General features: G+C 35.4%; 2 protein-coding genes across 2 annotated transcripts in view; both read right to left on the minus strand.

The window, feature by feature from the left end:
• The window catches only part of hpo (serine/threonine-protein kinase hippo), a 34,089-nt gene extending 30,225 nt beyond the window's left edge, over positions 1-3,864 (minus strand). The window contains exon 1 of the mRNA XM_087342652.1: positions 3,656-3,864. Coding sequence (XP_087198778.1) covers positions 3,656-3,669 — 14 coding nt within the window. The 5' untranslated portion in view covers positions 3,670-3,864. The remainder of the gene's footprint in view (positions 1-3,655) is intronic.
• A 1,356-nt stretch (positions 3,865-5,220) lies between these two features.
• Positions 5,221-21,120, minus strand: part of ttv (exostosin glycosyltransferase 1 ttv) — a 172,108-nt gene continuing 156,208 nt past the window's right edge. The window contains exons 4-7 of the mRNA XM_087342657.1: positions 16,813-17,067; positions 15,663-16,025; positions 14,306-14,556; positions 5,221-13,802 (exon numbers count right to left, since the gene is read on the minus strand). Coding sequence (XP_087198783.1) covers positions 13,622-13,802; positions 14,306-14,556; positions 15,663-16,025; positions 16,813-17,067 — 1,050 coding nt within the window. The 3' untranslated portion in view covers positions 5,221-13,621. The remainder of the gene's footprint in view (positions 13,803-14,305; positions 14,557-15,662; positions 16,026-16,812; positions 17,068-21,120) is intronic.

Here is a 21,120-nt window from a genome sequence, read left to right on the forward strand (position 1 = left end):
ATAATCTTTATGATTTTTATATAAAAAAAAGATTTCAACAAGTGGAGTCATTTCCAATGGAAACAAACAACAAAAGTGCTTTAGATCCATTTTCACAAAAGATCAGAATAGAAACGACAAACGATGAAGTCTGTATTGCAATATATCGCGAAGTCAATTTCGAAGGGTGTTCTAAAAATGAGTACATAAACTTAAACTGCATTCCATACACGCACAAAGTCAGTGTTCTGTTGACAGAAATATTAATACTATCGCCACATGTCCTTAAAATAAAATTCATCAGAAACAATAAAGGATAACTTTGTATTCCTCACACGAAATGCTTACAAAACAAAGCTTTAATAAAACACCTGTCTCATCTCCGAAACTACAGAGCATATTTCGAAAAAAAATATGATAAAAAAGGAGACCACTAAAATCTGAGCAGTATTTAAGTTCATGATTCTCCTGACCCATTTTACACACAGTTCAAATCGAATCATCGCCTTTATAAGAATTAATCATCATGCCAAAATATATGGCAAAGTACGGAAGGCATCAAGATCTACCATTACGTCAGAGAACTCTTAGGAAGTTGCGTAGGTTTATTCAAGGGCGTTTTCTGGATGGATTTTATAGCGTTGATTAAGGGGACTATTGTGACTAGGCAAGAATTTGAAAGGAAGCTGGTCGGGACTGGAAGCATTCGTTTGGTCCAAAATGGCGTGTGCCAAACACCGTGACAATGAGATTGGCTATTCGTTTAACAATAACCTACAGCACAGGTGGAAATGTAAACAGGATACGAAAACGGTAATAAAAGGTACTACTAAGCTTCACGTGAATTTGTTTTTGAGATAAGTTTGTGCCACCTATTGAGCAGAATCTGAACCATTTCCCCATTTCTCTGGCACGAAGCTGTAAAGAAGTGTGAATATAGACGTTCTATTTAAGGAATCAGGGGTAATCAACCTCTGACATTAGACGGTGCACGCAAGTCAGATATTCACTTGCTGCCCCAAGCCATGTGACATCCAATTTATGCTCCCATACAGGTACAGGCCAAACTCAACCTCTTTCACAAGTTGTTCAAGGTTCCTACCAGCTGTGTTAATAAGCAACTTAAATATTATTGCAACACTAATGTCAGCAGAAACTGCAAATATCAAAGTCCACCACTGAACTAAATCCTGATCCAGCTCCATCAATTTCACAATCTAAAGAACCAAGATCATAAAAATTAATTTTAATGTTGGTCTCTCACTAAGTAAAGGATGGTTCAGATACAACAGAAGTGTCCATGAGAGGAAACAAACAAATAAAGGAGGCTTTCTCAAGGGGCAAACCACTGAGATGGAAACATCAGTGGATGACGATGATGACTGTTGCATATGGAACACAGTTTTCCTTGTTTGTAAGCTCACACAAAAAACATTCTTCAGCATATGCATGAAACAAAGTATTTACAGTAAGAAAGCCTCTAAAAATGTATGTGGACTGGCTGTGATCAATTTCAAATCAATGGTTATGCAAATCACAATGTTTCAACAGATCCTGTCAACAGATGACGTGGTTTGAATAGAAAGGATTCCAGTTTTAAGATCAGCTGAAGGTTTTTTTGAAATATGAAACTGGAAATACAGAAAACATGTCTACATTTCTCATGTGTGAATACAAAAACAAAAATTCAGGACACTGCTCTTGAAATGACTAGATGCCGCAATGACAATTTGAGCTGCTGTGACTACTCGGTGTTTTTGCATCTGTTGCACTACGGCAAAGACAAACAAAAAATGCACAAATGTAACTCGGCCCTCAGGAAATAATCTCAGGGAAACCGATGGTAAACACGTTGCAAAAATTAAACACGATTTTGCCTTGACAAAATGAAAGTCAGCCACTCCTCCATCACCTGATAAAATAAAATATCAAATGAAACAAAAAATAAAAAAGAAGATGGGCAAAGAATCCCAGCCATATAAGGGACTAACTGTTTAACATAATCAATCATATGTTCTCTCATACTATGTAGCTGTTAAATAATTTTAACATCCATGCATAAATATGAACAGAACAGTGAATGACATGCTGCATTAGAAACAGATTCAAACCATGCATTTATTCAGAAAAATATAATAAAAAAATTATATAACAGTGACATCAAAAAGGGTATAGATTCTGTATGAAAGGTTTAGTCGTAAACAGTAGAACAAAAATGGTGACTGTAATTGCAAAGAAACACTGACTCAGAGAAGGAGAAATAAAAGTATTTTATACATTCAATAGAGGGGTGAGAAAGAAGTGATATAATGTAAAGAACCAAATGTATAATATTAGATCATAAGAGACACTTAAGAAGAACATGTGATCAAAACATGTATGGAATAAGGGATTAAATAAATATGTAAATAATGTTACATTAAAATAAAATGCTTTACACAAGCCTACAAGCCTCCAACATTAATTGACTTTTGACTCTGTCAAGCAAAGGGACACACACACACAGAAATAATGAATGCATTACACAGCTTTAATCCACAAGAACTATCATGTAACAACTACCTCTTTGAGACACTAACAGTCATTCTGCTAATCAAAAATTTCCCTGTCTGTTAGTGAACCCAAGGGTTCATTGCCATGTTCACAAGAGCCCACCACAGGTCCCTATCCTAAGGAAAATGAAAAAGTACACTCTGCCATCATCCTGCTTTAAAATTTGTTTTAATATTGTTCTCTCATCTATGACCATAATCAATTATGGAAAATTAAATGATTACTTGAGAAAAAATCAGTATTCCATAGTTTCTGCTCATCCAAATAAGAAACCAGTATTCTGATAAATGAATAATCTCTAATGACATCCAAATTATTAATACTTAAAATAATTGACCTGGAGACTGCCTATCCTGACTGAGGTTTTTCATGGTCTTCCTCAGTCCCTCCAGACAAATTCTGGGATAGCGCCCTAAATTACACTACAACTGCTTCCTTCCTCATCCTTTCCAATGCTTTATTCACTATCATCCTCTCATTTGATACTACATAGTCTAAGGTACTAATGGCATCATAAAATAAACTATAAATAAATAAATACATACATACATAAAATACAGTAATATGTTCTCTTTCAACTTGCAAAGTGCTCCATGACACTTGTTTCACAGACATCAATAATGGATCATGACACATGAGCAAACTAATTGGTCATTTCATAGGTCCGATCACATAACACACAGAACCATGTTACTCTCACAGTATGTCAAATGTATTCACAAAAATCTATTTTGTTAGTATGCCTACACAAATTTGTAGCCTCTAATAATCATTTTCTCACTTCGCCATTTAACAAACAGATCAACGTAGCTCCATACTAAATATTCTAAAATTCAAGTATGTTAATAAATGTAAAGCAAATGCACACAGGTAATCATAAGGGCACAACTTGTAATCCTAACCTCATATGTCATCATCAATGAAGTTTCATGATTAGTCAAACAGTCATTTACGGTTTTTCCCAATAAACAATCTTGTCTGTTATCATTACGAATCAAACACAAATCTGAAGACTGTAGTGACGACAGAAAAAATCCGATTCATTGTCACTTGTTACACATTTCTTAAACCTAAATTAGGAAGATGCTGACCAAGAAAATCTTTATTATAAACCAGTACTGACCTTTTGGAAGACATTCCCGGTTTGTTGATCCAGTTTTACCTCGAAATACGATATAATTAAATTATGTTTTCATCATGTAATAAGTTAAAATTCACAAAATATAAAGTTTATGAAGCGGTGTTACGTCCAGACGTCCATGATTGAATAACAGGAATACCAACTGCTACATGTTAAAAGATGCTGAATTCTGAAGACTTTGTCCTCGCGTGTATCATCAAGGCCTGTGCGAGTTGCAGTGTGCACAGCGTCCAATTTAATATCCCACAGAGACATGTTTTGAAGGCCCTTCGGTGGCGTTCTGATTTTGGTCCCCAACATCAAAACTTATTTCTGTTCAAATTCAGTTACAAGCCTATTTGGCGATGAATAATAAACGACATAGTTTATTTCCTGAATTCGATTTTGTCCGTAATAGTTTCATTATAAATTTATATCGAATAAAAAATATGTACACTGTTCTGGCTCTTGAGGAAACCATGATTTAAAATATTTTTAGAAATCATAATAAAACGGTGTTAAATAATGCAACATACGAATTTGCAATAATATATACATGATGGGGCACTGCCTATATAATAAATTATTTTTGTTGACTTATTTCACTAAACGAAGTAGCAACTTCACTTTCACAAACTGTAGTATCAGCTCTACATAACTGCTGTTGTGTTTAATTTATCAGTTTGCATAGATTTATTAACATTCTAATTATATAGGTAGCCCTCGATTTGCGACGATTTTGAAACCAGAAAGTCAAAAAGTGAAAAAAATATACGAGGCGTATTTGGAAAGTAAATACCGTTTGGGCATTAACAAAAAACAAAATATAATTTTTTAAAAAAATTATTTTCATCAGATTCTACGTTTCTTAGGCTACTTTTCGACATGGGTACCGCCATTATCGAGGCACTTATCATAGCGGGGCACAAGCCTTTGTATACCCTCATCGTATAATGTGGCCGCCTGCGATGTCAGCCACTGCTGCACTGCCTCTTTCACTTCATCGTCGTCAACAGAATGTTGACCGGCCAGGAATTTCTTCAAGTGTAGGAAGAGGTGAAAGTCGCTTGGCGCCAAGTCGGGGCTGTCCATTTGTTTCCATCCAAATGACGTGATAAGGTTTTGAGTCTGAGCAGCAGCGTGCGGTCGAGCGTTGTCATGAAGCAAAAGAATGCCAGCACTCAGCATCCCGCGCCTTTTATTCTGAATTGCACGCCTCAGCTTCTTCAAAGTTTCGCAGTAAACATTAGAGTTGATTGTTGTGCCTGGCGGCATGAATTCCACCAATAGAACACCTTTCCTGTCCCAAAATACGGTGCACAAGATTTTTCTGGTTGAAATTGTCTGCTTAGACTTTTTGGGATTTTGGAGACGCGGTATGCTTCCACTGCATGGACTGCTGTTTTGATTCAGGTGTGCCATCTTTCCTCCTTCACCCCACTTCCTCACTCTGCAAGTCACCAGATCACAGTCTCACAGAGCATTTATGCATTTTAATAGAAAGTAGCTTATCTCATGACTGGTCAATAAAAGATTAAGGAACAGATATATAAAGCATCTACAATAAATAATGTTTCATATAACATTTTAATTTTGATTGCTAAATAATATTTTCTTTTGGAATGAACATATACATACAGTTACTTTTTACATCATTATTATTATATTATTATTAATTATTATTATCATTTATTATATGCATAGGTTCTGTATATATATCTTTTTCGTACAAAACTGTACAAAACACACTATTTAAATTGAAAGATAACAATTCATTCAGTTATAAGCCAGTGGCAATTTAACAAACACCTACACAACTGATTGACATTCATTCATAACAAATGTATCTTCAAACATACATCTACAAATATGGCACAGAAGTTAATTTAAGATTATTAGAAGAAGAATAAACATTATTTACAACCTCCATGTAAACAATCATATTCTTGGGTCCCTTTAACACATTCACTGGTGACAAAAGGAGGAGGTTTACGCATCCAAACATATTTCATACGTGGACTTCATTTTCAGCATTATTATACCACATTGTTATAGCTGTTGTATCCCAACATCTGTATTGATGCCTATGATGTTCGGGACTTCTTGACATTTAAACATCACTGCATCTAAAGAAGTATTCAAAGGGTTAAATAAGTGTACAACGTAAAAACTCCCCACTTTATAGGAGACATATGCAGTTATACATAGTGAAAGCAGAAGAGTACATTTTAAGAGTACAAATTATATCACTACCAAACACTTAACCTTATAAAAAAAAAAACTTCTCTCTTATTTTAAGGGTGCAAAATATTGCCTCTTATTTTGAGGACAGAACATAAATTACAAGTATTTGAAAACTAAGTGCACAAAAGTCTTAAGAAGAATAAAGTAATTTTGATTATTACATGAAGAGGAACATAGTGGTTTATACAAGTCACCTAGCATTGTTATGACAGTGAAGTCTACGAGGTTAGATTGGGCTGTGAACGTCTTTAAGATGACGAAATATGGTGGGCGACTACTTTCAAAATGTCTGCTTAGTAAACCAAGAAGACTGAAAGTGGACAGAACTATTCGTGGCCATATCAAATGATGAATTTTTGCATTAGTAATGCCGAACCTTCTGATGATACTACCATAAATGTAGTATTTTTTTATGGCGGTGAGTCTGAAGATGGCTGTCTTCCGGGTTGTTGCGCCGTGTGCTCTGGTAGAAGTTAGCCAGAGTTAGGGTTAACTTCTACCAGACTACACAGTGCAACAACCTAGAATACACCAACATATTAATAACATGGCCCAGAACAACAGTTGTTCCATTGTTTAATGTGTCATTCAGGTTTTAAAAAGCAACCTTCTTCTTCAGCCAAAACAGAAAGTTAATAACTAAATAAGGTTACATCACAATCATTAAATAGTAGATAGGACGTGCATTTTCATACACCGATTGCGACAAATTTGCCCACTTAAAGATTTTACTATTTTGATGCTTCATTTAAATTATAAGTGTTGAGAAAACTGTAGGTACAAGATTCTTTGCATCTTACTTAACACTTAAACTAAAGTACATCAAACAGGAATCAATATAAGTGTTACCAAACTATGTCATGTACAAAATATTAATTACATTAATATATTTTTATGTTATACACAAATATGGCTTCTAACTTAAGAGTATAACATTAACCTATTTTTACATGAAATTCAATTAAAGTTTCATCAGTATTAGAAATAAATGGCTTATCTACAACTTATATTAAAAATTATTTGTAGTATATTTAACAAAGTTTAAGGAAAATAATCCTTTCTTCATCTTCACTTATGTTTTTTCATATTACGAAGTGAATATTTGATACTTACTTTTGCCACATATGTTCAGCATGCATAAAATGAAGTGACAAAATGTCTTCGTATTTATATTAAATGACCATATGACCAAACAGGAATGAAAATGAGAAAACGTATTTGAAAAGTGGGTCTAATACATCCATTCTTATATGTTATGAAGAAGAGGAGTCATGTGGAGGGAAAGGGCCTACATGTTATCCCAATTTCTGTACAATTCAATTAGAAATCATCTCACCAAACACCTACGCTACAACATACTGTTAGCATTAAGTACAAATACAAGTGTCTGCTCATTAACAATATCAGTTAGAGTCAAACTCTCCTTAAAAACCACTGGGACAGATGAAAAGATATTTTATCAGCACATGAATTAAGATATTTTGTTTGTGGTCCCAAGTTACAGATTATCAATACTAACAATTAAAATGTTGAAGAACAGGCAAAGAAAAATATGACACCATTCAGTGTAATATTTCATGACAAACCTAGCGCAAGCATTCTGTGAAGAGGAAATATTCATGGTGCTCAATGTGTTACAGCTCATTTTTAAATAAACAACAACAAATTTCCATTTATTACACTCCTTACACCTTTTTTTTAATTTTATGACTTTCTATCTTAAAGAAACTAAAATGTAATTAATACCTGATCTTTAATGTATGTATTTATGTTGAATTAACTACAGAGGTTATTCAGAGTTGATTACACATTAATGTTTCCATATAAAGATGTATAATATTCTGGTGATATGGTAAATAATGTAAGACAATTGAACATTTTAGTATGTTATGCTATCAACAACTGTAGTTTCCAATTAAACACTAATAATAAAATATAATAAGTACTACATACATGATGTCCAAATTACATGTCAGTTATACAGTGTTTTATTCCAGAAAAAATGAATCAATTCTCTATGTTACTTCTGCAGTGATGTAATAAACTTCCATTCATTAACAGATTGCATGAGGACATTTGAGCAGAAACTTCTAAGGTACAATTTGAAAATATTATGGCACTTTATCAGGATATTTTCATTGCTAATAATTAGTCATTGACTGATGTTTGCTCTTCAACGAAAGAAACTGCATACAGATATTTTGCAATAGAGGTGTCTTGTTTACATAGATTATGCCTCCAGGTATGTTTTTTTGATCATCCTGACCTTGGTCTTCATGGCAAGGCTCAAAGCACTGAGCGACCATAATGCGGAATTTAAATTTTTCCACTGAGGTTTTGCGAAGATGATGAGGGCAGAGAGTATCTGGAGTTTAATGTGACACATGGCTCATGGTTCAGGCTGTGTACACTGAATTAATAAAATTTTGACCTTGACAAAGGTGAGGCACATATATATCTGTATTGGATTTGGCAATCCTCAAACCTGAGACCACCAAGTCTCCAGTTTATAAACTTAAAAAACTGTAATGAAAAAGGTCTATAGTAGAATTACAGGTTACACAATATTCAGAAAAAATTGTAAATTGATCTAAAATAAAACTGTAAGCACTTCCTTCGGCTTTAAAAAGATCCACATCACTTTGTGATCTGCTGACCCATGAATTAATAATTTAGTGTAAAAGAAACAGCATGAGATGTTCCTGTACTTATATATTATATATTTGCAACTGGTGGAAACATGAGCTAATAAATGGTGTAATGCATGATACAAAGTGAAATAAATATTCACACGCAGAATCAAACATAACTTGTCTAGAGGACTTGTGTTTTCATTTTTGGGCAGTGTCACCATGTTACAGTGAGCTGGTTTGTTTACATTACAGAAAAATATAAATCTGAATTTAAAACCTAGACTGCACGTTAAAGTGACAGATCTGATGATGGGGACTGCTAATTTCTCCAATATATCGGAAAACTAGCTTACCACAGCACAATGTTATCGCTTAAAAATGCAGGGTTGGAACCATGTTTAACATTTTATTGTATGACCACAGATTTTAATAAGCAATAATTAACATCATGCATATGGGGTCTCAGACTATGAAAACAAAACCAGCTCTATCTGTGATCCACTGACAATGTGCAGAATCATGTAATTATATATTTTCATAATCTATGTAAATGACAAACAAAAAATAAGGAAGTGTTATCTATATCTTTCTATATTAACCTTTACTGTATGGGCATATGAAATTGAACCCCCAAACTAAGGGGCTGCAGGCCAGACTTTAAATATGGGAATAAATGCTTTATTGGTGCGCTACTGCAACACATGACCACCTGGAACACGTGCAAGCAGTGATAGAGGTTAAATCAGAGATTAAATATAAGCAGAAAGGCTTATGTAATTTTATGTGAGGGGCAAGGGTTTCTACCTTAAGGATTCATGTCACGAATCAAGCCAAATCCATGACCAGAAGTCACAATCACACAATTTTATAAGGATATATAACACTGGAAACAGTTATATTTTTCCTTTAAAATTAACCAAAGCCTAAAAAATGGAGTAAGGCAAACAATAACATTATACACTTCCACAACTGACACCAGTAAAGGTGATTATAATTACAAGAAGTAAAAACTATGACAATCAGCACTGTAATTTCAATGCAGAAAAATGATCAACTATTTCCAGAACAGATAGCTGCAATAAATAAAAGACAATAAAAATCCACCACACTCATCTGATCATCCAAATAACAATTAATAAAATTAAGTCCAGTGTTCAAATTGAAAAAAAGTCTCTCATTAAGAGTTGTAAAAATTAAAATAATAAAAACTTACTCTGGCACCATGAATGTGACTCCACGTTTACAAATGTAACCGTTAATAAAAACAATAAAACATGGCATTCCTCTCACCACAATACACACAAAATAGCCTATCTCATACATTATGACTACATATGATAATATTCTTACAAAGAAATATTAGATATGGCCTCATGAAAATGGAATTGGCAGTGGACAGAAACTTCAGTTGTCTGTTCTATTTTTGATCATTTAATTCGCTTTCACCACACTTGATACATTCAGATGTCATTAGCAATAGCAGTGCTAGTTTATCACCCACTTATTGTATGCACAAATATTTGTTATCCACTGGTGATACTTATTCAGACTCAGAATGCATAAAATGAGTGCATAATGGGGGTAGTATCCATCCACACATTGTGCCTCCAAACCTACAGGGCAGAATATGATGAAATATAGTGTGGGAGTCCACATTAAAACTTGTCAGGGAAATTTATTCTGCCCTTGTACTGTCAGTTGCAACCACTGCAATGCATGAAATCCAAACTCAGCTTTGTAAGATTTCTAAGAAATGATTCACTGTACAATTTTAAGATCTATAACTTTTTCTAAAACAGTTTTCAATGTAGTGCATATTTAATTAAATACAAGGAGATATCATTGACTCTATGTAGTATGTTGGGCTTTGGAATAAGATTCATATCTGCAATAAATAAACATCTTGGATCAATAAGCAAACAGTGCCCTGTGCTGAATGTTTTTTGACTGATAAACATCTGCTTTGCTATCCCAAACCAAGCCCTAATGAACTGAGATAAAGTTACTACAGAATTCAGATGCCAAGTAAACATTATGCAGAAATTTGTTCCCATGTCTTCTTAACTCCTTAACGCTATGGTGCTTAGGCATAGGAGTATCTCACCTGGTACTAGGAGTTTAATTTTAATATGAATTATACATATCATCTGTGCATATAATTTTCTACATGTTTAGCATGATAAAATAGGAACCAAGGGATACCTAACCTATAAAATAAGCTTACTACAGCACCATCAAGTGCAGTAGCAGATTGAGCTACATCCAGTGGAAATAGGAAGACGTCCTTATTCTTTCAAATTTTTCTTTATGTTGTAATACATCATATTTATGTGAGTCCAGAACAGTTTTCAAATCTTCACTAATGTGCTATGTACTACTGTACCATATCTATGGTAAATTCCCAGTACTAAATGTTCTGTACAGTTGTTCTCTTACCTAAATACAGAGTTATACTCTGCAGTTTGCAGGTTGCATGTATGCCCCCAAGGCCTCAATGTTGACCACAAACATCGAAAAATATTGATACACAAATGCCCAGATATTGAGAAACAAGTAGACAGAAAGTGATGACAGTCTTCTTATTAATGTTCTTCCATCCGCAAAACTGGAGGGAAGAAATAATAAGAATATTCATAAAAATAGTTTCTCATAAACTCTGAAATGACACTGTTTCCATTGGATTCAAATAAATATAATTCACTCTTAAGAAAATCTGACTTCATTATTAAAAAAGCAAAGATTGTAACTAACTACAGCCTAAAGCCAGCTTGCAGGGTCGATATACAGACAAGTTGATCACACATTACAATGAAGAATGATGTTTAAGACATTTCTAACGGAGGAACAATTTTGTGTGACATATATCAAGTAGGATGTACCTTCACATAATTTAAAACTTTTGCATTCATTTTGTTTCTCTGGGAGCTGCTTATATAAATAAATTATTGTTTATAGTGATAATGGAGGGAACAAGTTTGATTCATCTTTACCAATGGCCTTACAGATTTAAAGCACCACTGTTGTACTTTCTGCCTTTATGTATAACCTTTGACCATCCTAGTATCTGTCCAACTAGCAATTATGTAGTTAGGAGCACACTTTCTTAGATGTGAACACCCACTGAGTGCGAAAGAAATACTACATTCAAGCGTAGGCAAAACAATATTTTTCAGATTTTGAGTTTTCACTGCAACTAAATGCAATAAGTTAGAAAACTTAATCTTTCAGAGATTAATTCTCATTAACAAGGACTAATGTGTTGAATGGCACAGGTAACATTAATCCAACTTTCAAATCTGGCTTTCACTATTTAAGTCAGACCTGGTTAGTTTATGACACTAAATCAACTGCCAAAGTTACATGAGATTTGCTAGGTTGAAGAGGGATGGAGATTATTTAATGTTACAACATTTCTAAACCAGTGACTTATATGATGAATCAAACGTTCGTTTCATAAGTAAATGTTCAGCGACTTCCATTTGATCTAGGCTAGCAAATAGCAAGGCAATGAAATAGACCTTTTTTACAAAGTTCTTAAAATTACATGACTTATTACAACCAGAATAATGATATTTATATGGGGTTCTGTAGTTCTGGATGTGTACAAAGTAATTTGCCCTGCACTATGCAGATTAACATACATGGAAAATGGTATCACCTTACTACAGGTAATTATTAATCTATACGTAACAGGCCTGGAGAACTATGGCAGTAATTGTCCATTCCCTGCATGAGACCAGATCCAAATCATGAACACTGTGCAGATCTCTTTAATTTAAATAAATAAACCAATTATACTTATGCACAGAAAACATGCTAACCATATGCTGACTTGTAAAATGTCAGTCCTTTCACAGTTAGTGGGGGGAAAACATCAGTTGGATATTTTCCTTCAAGTAACAGGATATAGACATCTATGCAAAACATAATCCCTCATTACTGTAATCTCTTGTTTGAATCCTGCAGGATATTCCTTAACTCAATGGCTTAAACATATGGTGAATCTGTGGATGAGACACATTGTAAACAAATAATGAATTAGTGTCAGGTCAGCTTAGATTCTGTCTGGTAGTGCAAATCAACTATAACAGATGGCACACTGAGCTTCATTCTTTCATCCCCTATAAAAAAAATCATATCAAGTGCAAACTCAATATAAAAAAATGTATGGTGTGTTTTCTTTGTGGTAGGGGCTTAATTTTCTGGTTACCATGACAATTTCAGACCAATTTCTATGGTGGCACATTTTATTCATGTCACATTCATTGGATGTTATATAAAGAATGTCTTTGGAAATTTGTGTACTTCATGACGTATATATTTCCAACTTTGTATAAAACGAATAGCAGAGGAGATAGAAGAGACAAGACATTTTTCGTCTATTGATCCATATGAAACAGCAATAAATGCAAGAAGAAGAAAAAGAATAACAACAATAACCATAACAAAGGATTAATGTTTTCCAATCATCCACCATCTAAACATTATTTGCAAAAGACTATTTATTCTTTCAGGTTCCCTGCTTGACTCTGTCTGACATTAAGGAAATGGTATTTTGTCAGACATTGAAATGATTCCAGCAATTTTAAACTTAAAAAAAGATTAACCGAGTTTGGACTTGATGTTATGTAATGTATAAAAATTAATGTAGCTCAAAGAACCAGTCCACATTCTGACTTGAATATTTTAAAATTAAAATAAAATATATCAAATCTGGTACAGGTGTACCACACGTTAAAATAAATACAGCCTAAAATGTGGCTGATATTAATGATAATAAATGCAATAAAATAATTTTAAAACAAAGCTAGTTAAAAAATCTAAGCTGCCACACATAAATAATCATTAAATATTAAATGAACCTAAAATATATAAATACAATGTTAATATAAAGGTTTCTCCAAAACATTTCCTAATTACTCATACAAATATTAATTAAAACCAATACAAGCAGTAAACACAGCCTGAGTCCAGAATGGTGTGTGATAAAGCTTTAAAATTCATTATACTTTTCCCACATTACAATAACTTAATGACTCTGCACAGGTTTCATGTGGCCTCCGAACAATGCCAATGCATCAAGCTGCCTATACTAGCTGCCAACAAGCTCAATCTGCCTGTATTTCTTCCTCAAGTTGGATACAGGATCCTTGAAAAGCACAGGGTCCAGACGCATATTAGAACGCAGGAGGGGCATATAACCGAACACAGCAGCGAATGTATTAAGACAGGTCTGGCGCTGGATGAAGTGATCTGGATCATTCCATGGAGATCTGAGATTACAGAAAAAAGAAGCAACATGCATTGGAAATCAGCATGTACACTTTAGTTCAACAACAAATTTAATCTAATCTTAAAAAAAGTTACTGTTTATGACTGTGTGTGTGTCTCTGATGCATGACTGACTAAGTTCTCAATAATGACATTAAATGACAGAATGTTCCAATTCACAAGTGCTACCACCATTAGTCATATTTTATAATTATTTATTAATTTATTTATGCACAGTTTATTTAACAACACTTTTTCAGTAGCTCAGACTATATACCATCAAAATTATTTATGAAGGACAAAGACATACAAAAGGATAGAAGAAATGAAAAAATAGTGTAAGAGATGTAGAATGGAAATAAATCAGAAACAGACAACAAATATAACAGCAGTATTGTTAGAACAGATATCAGATCAAAACACCAACTTCATAAAAGTATTTTTTATTAATTTCTCACAATACAAAAATTGTGGATAGCACTCTCGAGATAATATTAACACAAACCTGGCACCACCTGGAGGTTGTTCCTTGTACTGTTTGCGCTGTGTCACTTTGATGGGTGGCCGATGGGTAACATGTGATACCAGGAAATTCATGAGGATATCTTCACAGTTCTGTGACTGCTCAACTGTCTTGTGGAGCAGAGGACTGAGCCAGTGAGTGTACAGGAAATTGTAATAGCGGTGATAGAAAGCTGCACCCGTTAGCACAATTGAATAGTCATTGGTCCATTTGGATGTGTAACCCCATGAACCCTGAACAAATGACAAACAAAATACACTACAATTTATACAGTCAATATATGGGATACCAGCAAACCATATTACAGTTTAATATAACGTTTTGTAAACAACTCAGAATATATACATTCCTTTGTATGCTTCCATTTATATACAGAATCCAGAAAACATCACACATAAACAAATATCAGAAAAGCTGGAAGACACTGAATTTTTTGTATCATCAGATTTGGTGGCTTGTGGTTGATTTATTTGTTGATGCACATCACTTACTGATGGATTTACAGACAGACGACAGATTAAGCATCATAAGTACTGAAAGCATTTAAAATAGAGACTGTGTTTACATTCTGACATTTTAATGATTGGACAACCATTATAACACTGTGGTGTTCTAGAACAGTTGCTGCCACAAGTAACTGCAGTAACACATCTTGGCATGCATAAAGTTTCCAGAAACTTTTAAATTATTATCAGTAATGAATACCTGACTTTATGGACTGTCTTGTTCCAGATATTATGGCCTCCTAGTAGTTCAAGTATTTTCAATCTGATGACTGTGTGAGATAAAGTTATTGAGAAAACAGTTGCAAACTGTGGTTCCATTCTGGATGCAAATTACTCTCATGATAGTAACAGTGACAGAAAATCTAAAGTAAGATGCCACAAAAAGAAAAGTGAGAATTTCTTGTAAGTCAAAGACATTTTTTCAACATATATGTGATGGAACCAGTGCCAATAATAAATAGGTTATGCTTCAGTAATAGTGACAACGTTGATGCAACTATGTAATATAAGTAGTACTGCAGATGGCCGTCTTCTGAGTTATAGTGCTGTGTAGCAGTCATTGTCCTGATGGTGGAAGAAGCAAGGACCTATCAAACGCTGGTTAACTTCTACCAGACTCTGCGGTGCTACAACCCAGAAGACAACCATGAAAACCTCAAATCCTACTTAAGTAGTACTGGATATATTCTGGCCAGTTCTCTGCACTGATTGCAGACTCTTAAATTATTCAGGCATGTGGATTAGTTTAGGAGCTATTATTTGTTTTCAAAGAAGTTGTTTCTCATAAAAAGTGGTCTGGAACAAGAGGTGGGAAAAGCAACCACATAACAAACCTTAGCATCATCCCAGTAATGAGATCTTGCAGGATATCCAACAATACGATCTGGAAATGACTTCCAGACAGCAAAGGCAAAGTCAACCTCATCTGTTGTAAGGAGGCAATCCTCATCAAGTGAAAGAACAGCATCTGTCTGGATGAGCGGGTGCGGGTAGAAGCGTTGTGAAATAGAGGAACTGCTGGCAGGACGGCCTACTTGTTGCTGGTTCACTACAGATCCCAGTTGTTCTGCAGCCATGTTGCCCCCACCCCCATATGGCACTTGCTGCTGAAGAATATTTAGTGGAACTGAGGATGGCAGTGATGGCCACCTGGACCTTGGTGGAGGGGGCTTTTCACCAGACCACACGATCACTATCTGAAATAATTATGTTAAAAATAAATATGAGGTGAAATCATCATTGTGTTAAGCACACACCTTTGCACAATGTCACACAGGCATGCAATGAGCATGGAGATAAAACTCGATGCTTTCTAGACTCTGGCACGACAGGATATGAGTGGTCAGCTAGATGAAATGGCTGTTTTATCTACCTCTAGGGATTTAGTCCCCTGGAACCATCTCTGTTGGGGATAAAATCTCAGTAGTGCAGTCACAGCCAGTAGAACTACCTCAGCTCATAACTATGACAGGAAACCATGCATACCAGACCTAAAGCAGTATTTTATTAAACTTTCAAGGAGATTAACACTCTGGTATGAAGGATCTGATGATGATACAAACAATAATTACAATGATGACCACAGCAGCATTTTCCTGCGCCACTTAATGAGCATAACATTACACTGACAGATTTGAAAACAGCCCCCTATTTATTCCGAATTTCCTTCTTATAAAATAATAATATGAGATGACAAAGTATTCGCTGAAGTCACTGGGCTACAGGCTGGACCACCAGGGTTTGATTCCTGTAAGAGGAGGAATTATTATCAAAACCTCCACATATGAACCAACACTGGGGCTGACTCCACCTCTTATCCAAAGGGTACTGACAGTTGTTTTCTAAGGGACAGAGCAGTAAGAGTGTGATGGCAACACTCACATCCACTAACTGCCAAGGTCTAAAATGTGTAGATATTTACTTCCCCGTCCTCATACATCACACGCCTTCACAGCATAGTCCTTATGAAATCTCTGCACTTACCCTTGCTACATACAGACTGCGAGCAATGTTCCTAATTAGGCGATACAAAGGTGATGTGCTCACTGCAGGGCCTCCCAACTGAGAGTATATGACAGCTGTAAATTGGTTGTCAGGCTCTGCACCAAGCATATCTAGATAGAAAGGATAGTGACGAAGAGTATCGGAGAAGTGAGGAAGTGTGAGCAGAGCACCCGGAGATGAATTCCACACCAGACCGTCCCTGGATGGTTGTAAAGGCAGCCGCTCACGAATTATCTGCAAGAAAAGCAATGGCTTACTATTTTCTGTGTGGCATACATTATCTTTATGGTCACCAAAGAAAGCATGAGTTACTTTTAAAAATGATATTCTATCTACAGCCAAGTCTCTCCAATTATCGTGTGGAATTCTAGCATAAATAAACACAGATAATGTGATAAGACAATGTTATAAATTGAGTTCTGTAAATGTGACACGTCTCGCAAGCTTAAAAACACAATGGCTTACATTAAATTTGTAGGTCAATTACTTACTCTACTCAATTCTGCCCTGTAATTAAACATACTCATTTATTCAGGCACATGAATGGTGGAATTAAACTTCACCACATAAACTTAAGTCTTGGATTTGATTCTTGGCCAGGTGGCTGGCTGTACCAAACGGCTTCTTGTAGTTTTCTGCACACGCACTCAGAGATACTACCTTAAGACATACAATGACCATTTCCTTCTACATCTTTCCCAATTTATGAGTGACAATCATCCTTCCATTCAATTTGATTTTACAAATGTACATGACAAAATGTTACATAAACAAGCAACTGTGCAAATCAATGGTACAAAGTCATCCTTAGTTATTCAGATGGTTAAGAAATTCTCTGCTGTTTTGGAACCACAGTGTCTGCAAAATCCTACCATTGTACTTCATGCTATGCTACGTGAATTCAATTAACATCACACGCTCTGTTTCTCTAGGGGCAAAAACACAAACTGCACAAAGGAAGGGTAAAAATGCAGTACAGTGACAGCTTAAAAGGAAGGAATGGACTAAGTAAATGCATTAGGTCAGCGTTTAAACACGGCCGAGTGGTAATTTTGTGTTCATTTTAGACTTTCATCCATTTCATGTCTAAAGACATACTATGGAATATCATTCCCTTTCAATTTTGAATCTGACTATGGAATGCAATTTGACATGCAAATAACATTCCTCTGTAGCGCCACTTAAAAACACACCATGCCATAGTTACATTAATGTAAGTTTGTTAAGACCTTTAAAACTCAACCCAACACAAAGGCAGTTGAAACAGTTCCAAATTGAGGTCTATTTAGTGCGAGTGCACACGTATGCCTGCAGCGTCGGAAATGAACGTAACTCTTGAAATAAACATGGAGGGGGCAGAAGTGCTGTTATTTTCTGTGCTGAGTTCTCATCTTATCTCCATCATCAATACAAAGTGACTTAAGTCTTTTTACTATCAATTCGTTCAGTGGTGCCTTTCTCTGTTTTTCTCACTTTATAGATGGGCATAGGCAAAGGGATAATATTAAAATGGTCGAGGTGAAGATGTATCCATATTTAATTCGACACAAAGTCATGAACATATATGGGAAGTGACTACAATACAGGTAATGCAGAACAAGCAACTATCAAGTTCGTAAAAATTATAGAATATGTGGTATGAAATGGTCATTTTATTCACCGATATTTTAACATACTAGCTGTCTGACTGTTTTCTTTCGAATGCACCTTCAGGATATGCCATGTGTACTTCACATCAGAGTTCTTAAGCCAAGTGCCAGGTCGGCGGATCTATGACATTGGGAAAGAAAGGGACGTCGCGCTGGTTCACTTCAGATCGAACATAGCCCTTCCTGTAATTTTCTTGGGTCGCTCTTATTGTCCTGTTGATAGAAGCAGCAAGGACCTCTGAAACGTTGGCAAATTTCTACTAGACTACATGGCGCTACAGTCCAGAAGACAGCCATAGTCTGAGGTTTCGATGTGAAAACTTCAAATCTGACTGTAATTTGTTTTGTATAAATTGTTAAATGGCTGGACCCTGTACGTAATTTATGTAATTAATAATTAGTACTTAATTGCTTCAGTTGATTAAATTTAAATTTTACCCAAGCCGCCATTGGTCTCCTCAAGCCTGAGACGTCGTTGCCACGCGTGTTATACATACAGCTTCCAGTCTCAGAGCACATCTTCTGTCGCAAGATCAACAGCTTTCACGGCGTTTAACAATAATGAATTTTTCCCTTTCTATAAGCTGCGTCAGTTGGTTAAAGTCACCGACGTTTCGGTGACCGTCTCTGTCCCCATCATCACAGTCTTGATGATGAGGACAAGGCTTATAGCCCGAGAAGATTTGATTAACATCTCCGCTTATTTGTAACTTATTCTGTTATTTTCAAGTTTAAATGGTCATACAAGACCAGAATCAGTAAGTTTATAACAGAATAAAAGCCGCTCAAAAACGTGATCCCTTTTTAACATGAAATAATGGAGGTGGTGGCACTTCGACTTTGATATTTTCCAGGAAAGCAACCAACACTGCTATCGACGCCATGACTATCGAATTTTTGTATGCCTATTAATTACATTGTTTAAAAGTGTCACCCACATTAAAGTTCAATTTAAAAGCTGAGTACACTGTTTAACTATTCACTTTCTACATGGATATGTGCACTCCAGGGCATCGTAATAGCGAAGCTCGACTAATGACATTACATTTTACTAAGTGCGTTGGTAACGTTTATGTTTTATCTACAAAGTAAAATGACCACACTGACAAGTTACTGAAGAGTTCATAACAATCACCAAGCAAGCAAGATCTGATATAACTGCCTATTCCCAAACTCCACAGGATTCTGTAATTCAACTTTTTTACTGTATTTATTCTAGGGCGACATGTTTCGGCCCATTTTTGACCATCCTTAGGCAGTACAAGTGCAATGTCCAAAGTAAAATTATGCTTACAATTACTACATATAAACTGTAATCACATTTTCAATTAAAATAAACAGTGGCTCCACTGATGACAGCTGTGGTCTCTATCCCAATATTATCTTCTTTTTTATGTCTTGTAGTCAGATACTTTGATAGTCCTCAATGTCAGTGATATTTAAAAATTATAATACTTCTGATTTATGTTGTTCGTTAACGCCCTGTTACGTAAACTGTGGACCAATCTTTCGAAGTTGAAGTGATACCCCACTAAGTTCAAATTATTCTGTCTTGATTTCATAACCTATGGGCCGAGTCAGACAAGGTCGATTTGTTTGAATATATGACAAATTGGAAGAGCGAATTTTGACATATAATTTTGAAAATGGTAGAATTCTCGGGTGAATTCATCACTGGGCTAAACACGAGGTTTGCAACTGTCAAGGCACAGATAATCGCAAGTCACTAAAACAGTGGCCGAACACGATTCCTTTCTCTCAAAAAAAAAAACCAGTTCTTGTTAGAACGTCCAATGAGATAATATTCAAACACTGCGCATGCGCCTTGTTTAACAAGCGCACTTGTTTGTCGCTTGTCTATCATTGCAATTTGTATCGTACAACAAGCAGGAGAGAGACGCGTGTTTAAGTCTAGTGAAATTAGTCCCAGTGCCACAGCTGGTGTGACACTTTACTAATTAATGATTCTGCGGGTCTCCACCCCACCCCCCCACCCATTTCCTTCTTCCTTTCCTGTCTGCAAGATAAGCTTCCACGTATTCACTAAGAGCCAAGACTGTTTGTTAATTCGACTTTACTCTCGCGTTCTTGGACAATTCCTTTTCCCTACCGTCTTTCAATGGCGGATGAGTAATATCATTAAAAATACACAAGCTTAAGAAACCATGTTTAAATTTGTTCATGTTGATTTTTCTTTAAAAATACAACGTGTTGTTATACTGTGGACACCATGCCAGAAGGGCTTATCAACGTATTTGCATAATCGGAGATATTTGGGCGTACGAACACTGGCATTGATATTTATTAAGACTTTTGGTTCAGTTTACAATGTCAGTCAAGACTCCCTGGTCTTCTGTTCGCTTGTGAATATAATTACATTAATTTTTAACAATATATTTTCGGCGTATGAACACTAGTAATGCAAATTTTTCAACCCAAATAAGCGTAAGAATTGTTTCCTAAAAATTTGCCATCTTAGCGACGATCGTCTTGTGGATGGAGGCAGCGGGCACCTCTGAAACGGTAGTAAACTGTCAGACTATACAGCACATCACCCGAAAAGAAAGTCATCTTCATTTTCGTAGCTTCTGTGTGAACAAGAAGTCTGTCCTTATATTTTTCTTAATATATCAAATAG

This window comes from Zootermopsis nevadensis, unplaced genomic scaffold (genome assembly GCF_977971745.1).
Source record: "Zootermopsis nevadensis isolate Lab colony 2312 unplaced genomic scaffold, Znev_1.0 Znev_ptg000003l, whole genome shotgun sequence".
In the NCBI taxonomy this organism is placed as follows: Eukaryota; Metazoa; Arthropoda; class Insecta; order Blattodea; family Termopsidae; genus Zootermopsis; species Zootermopsis nevadensis.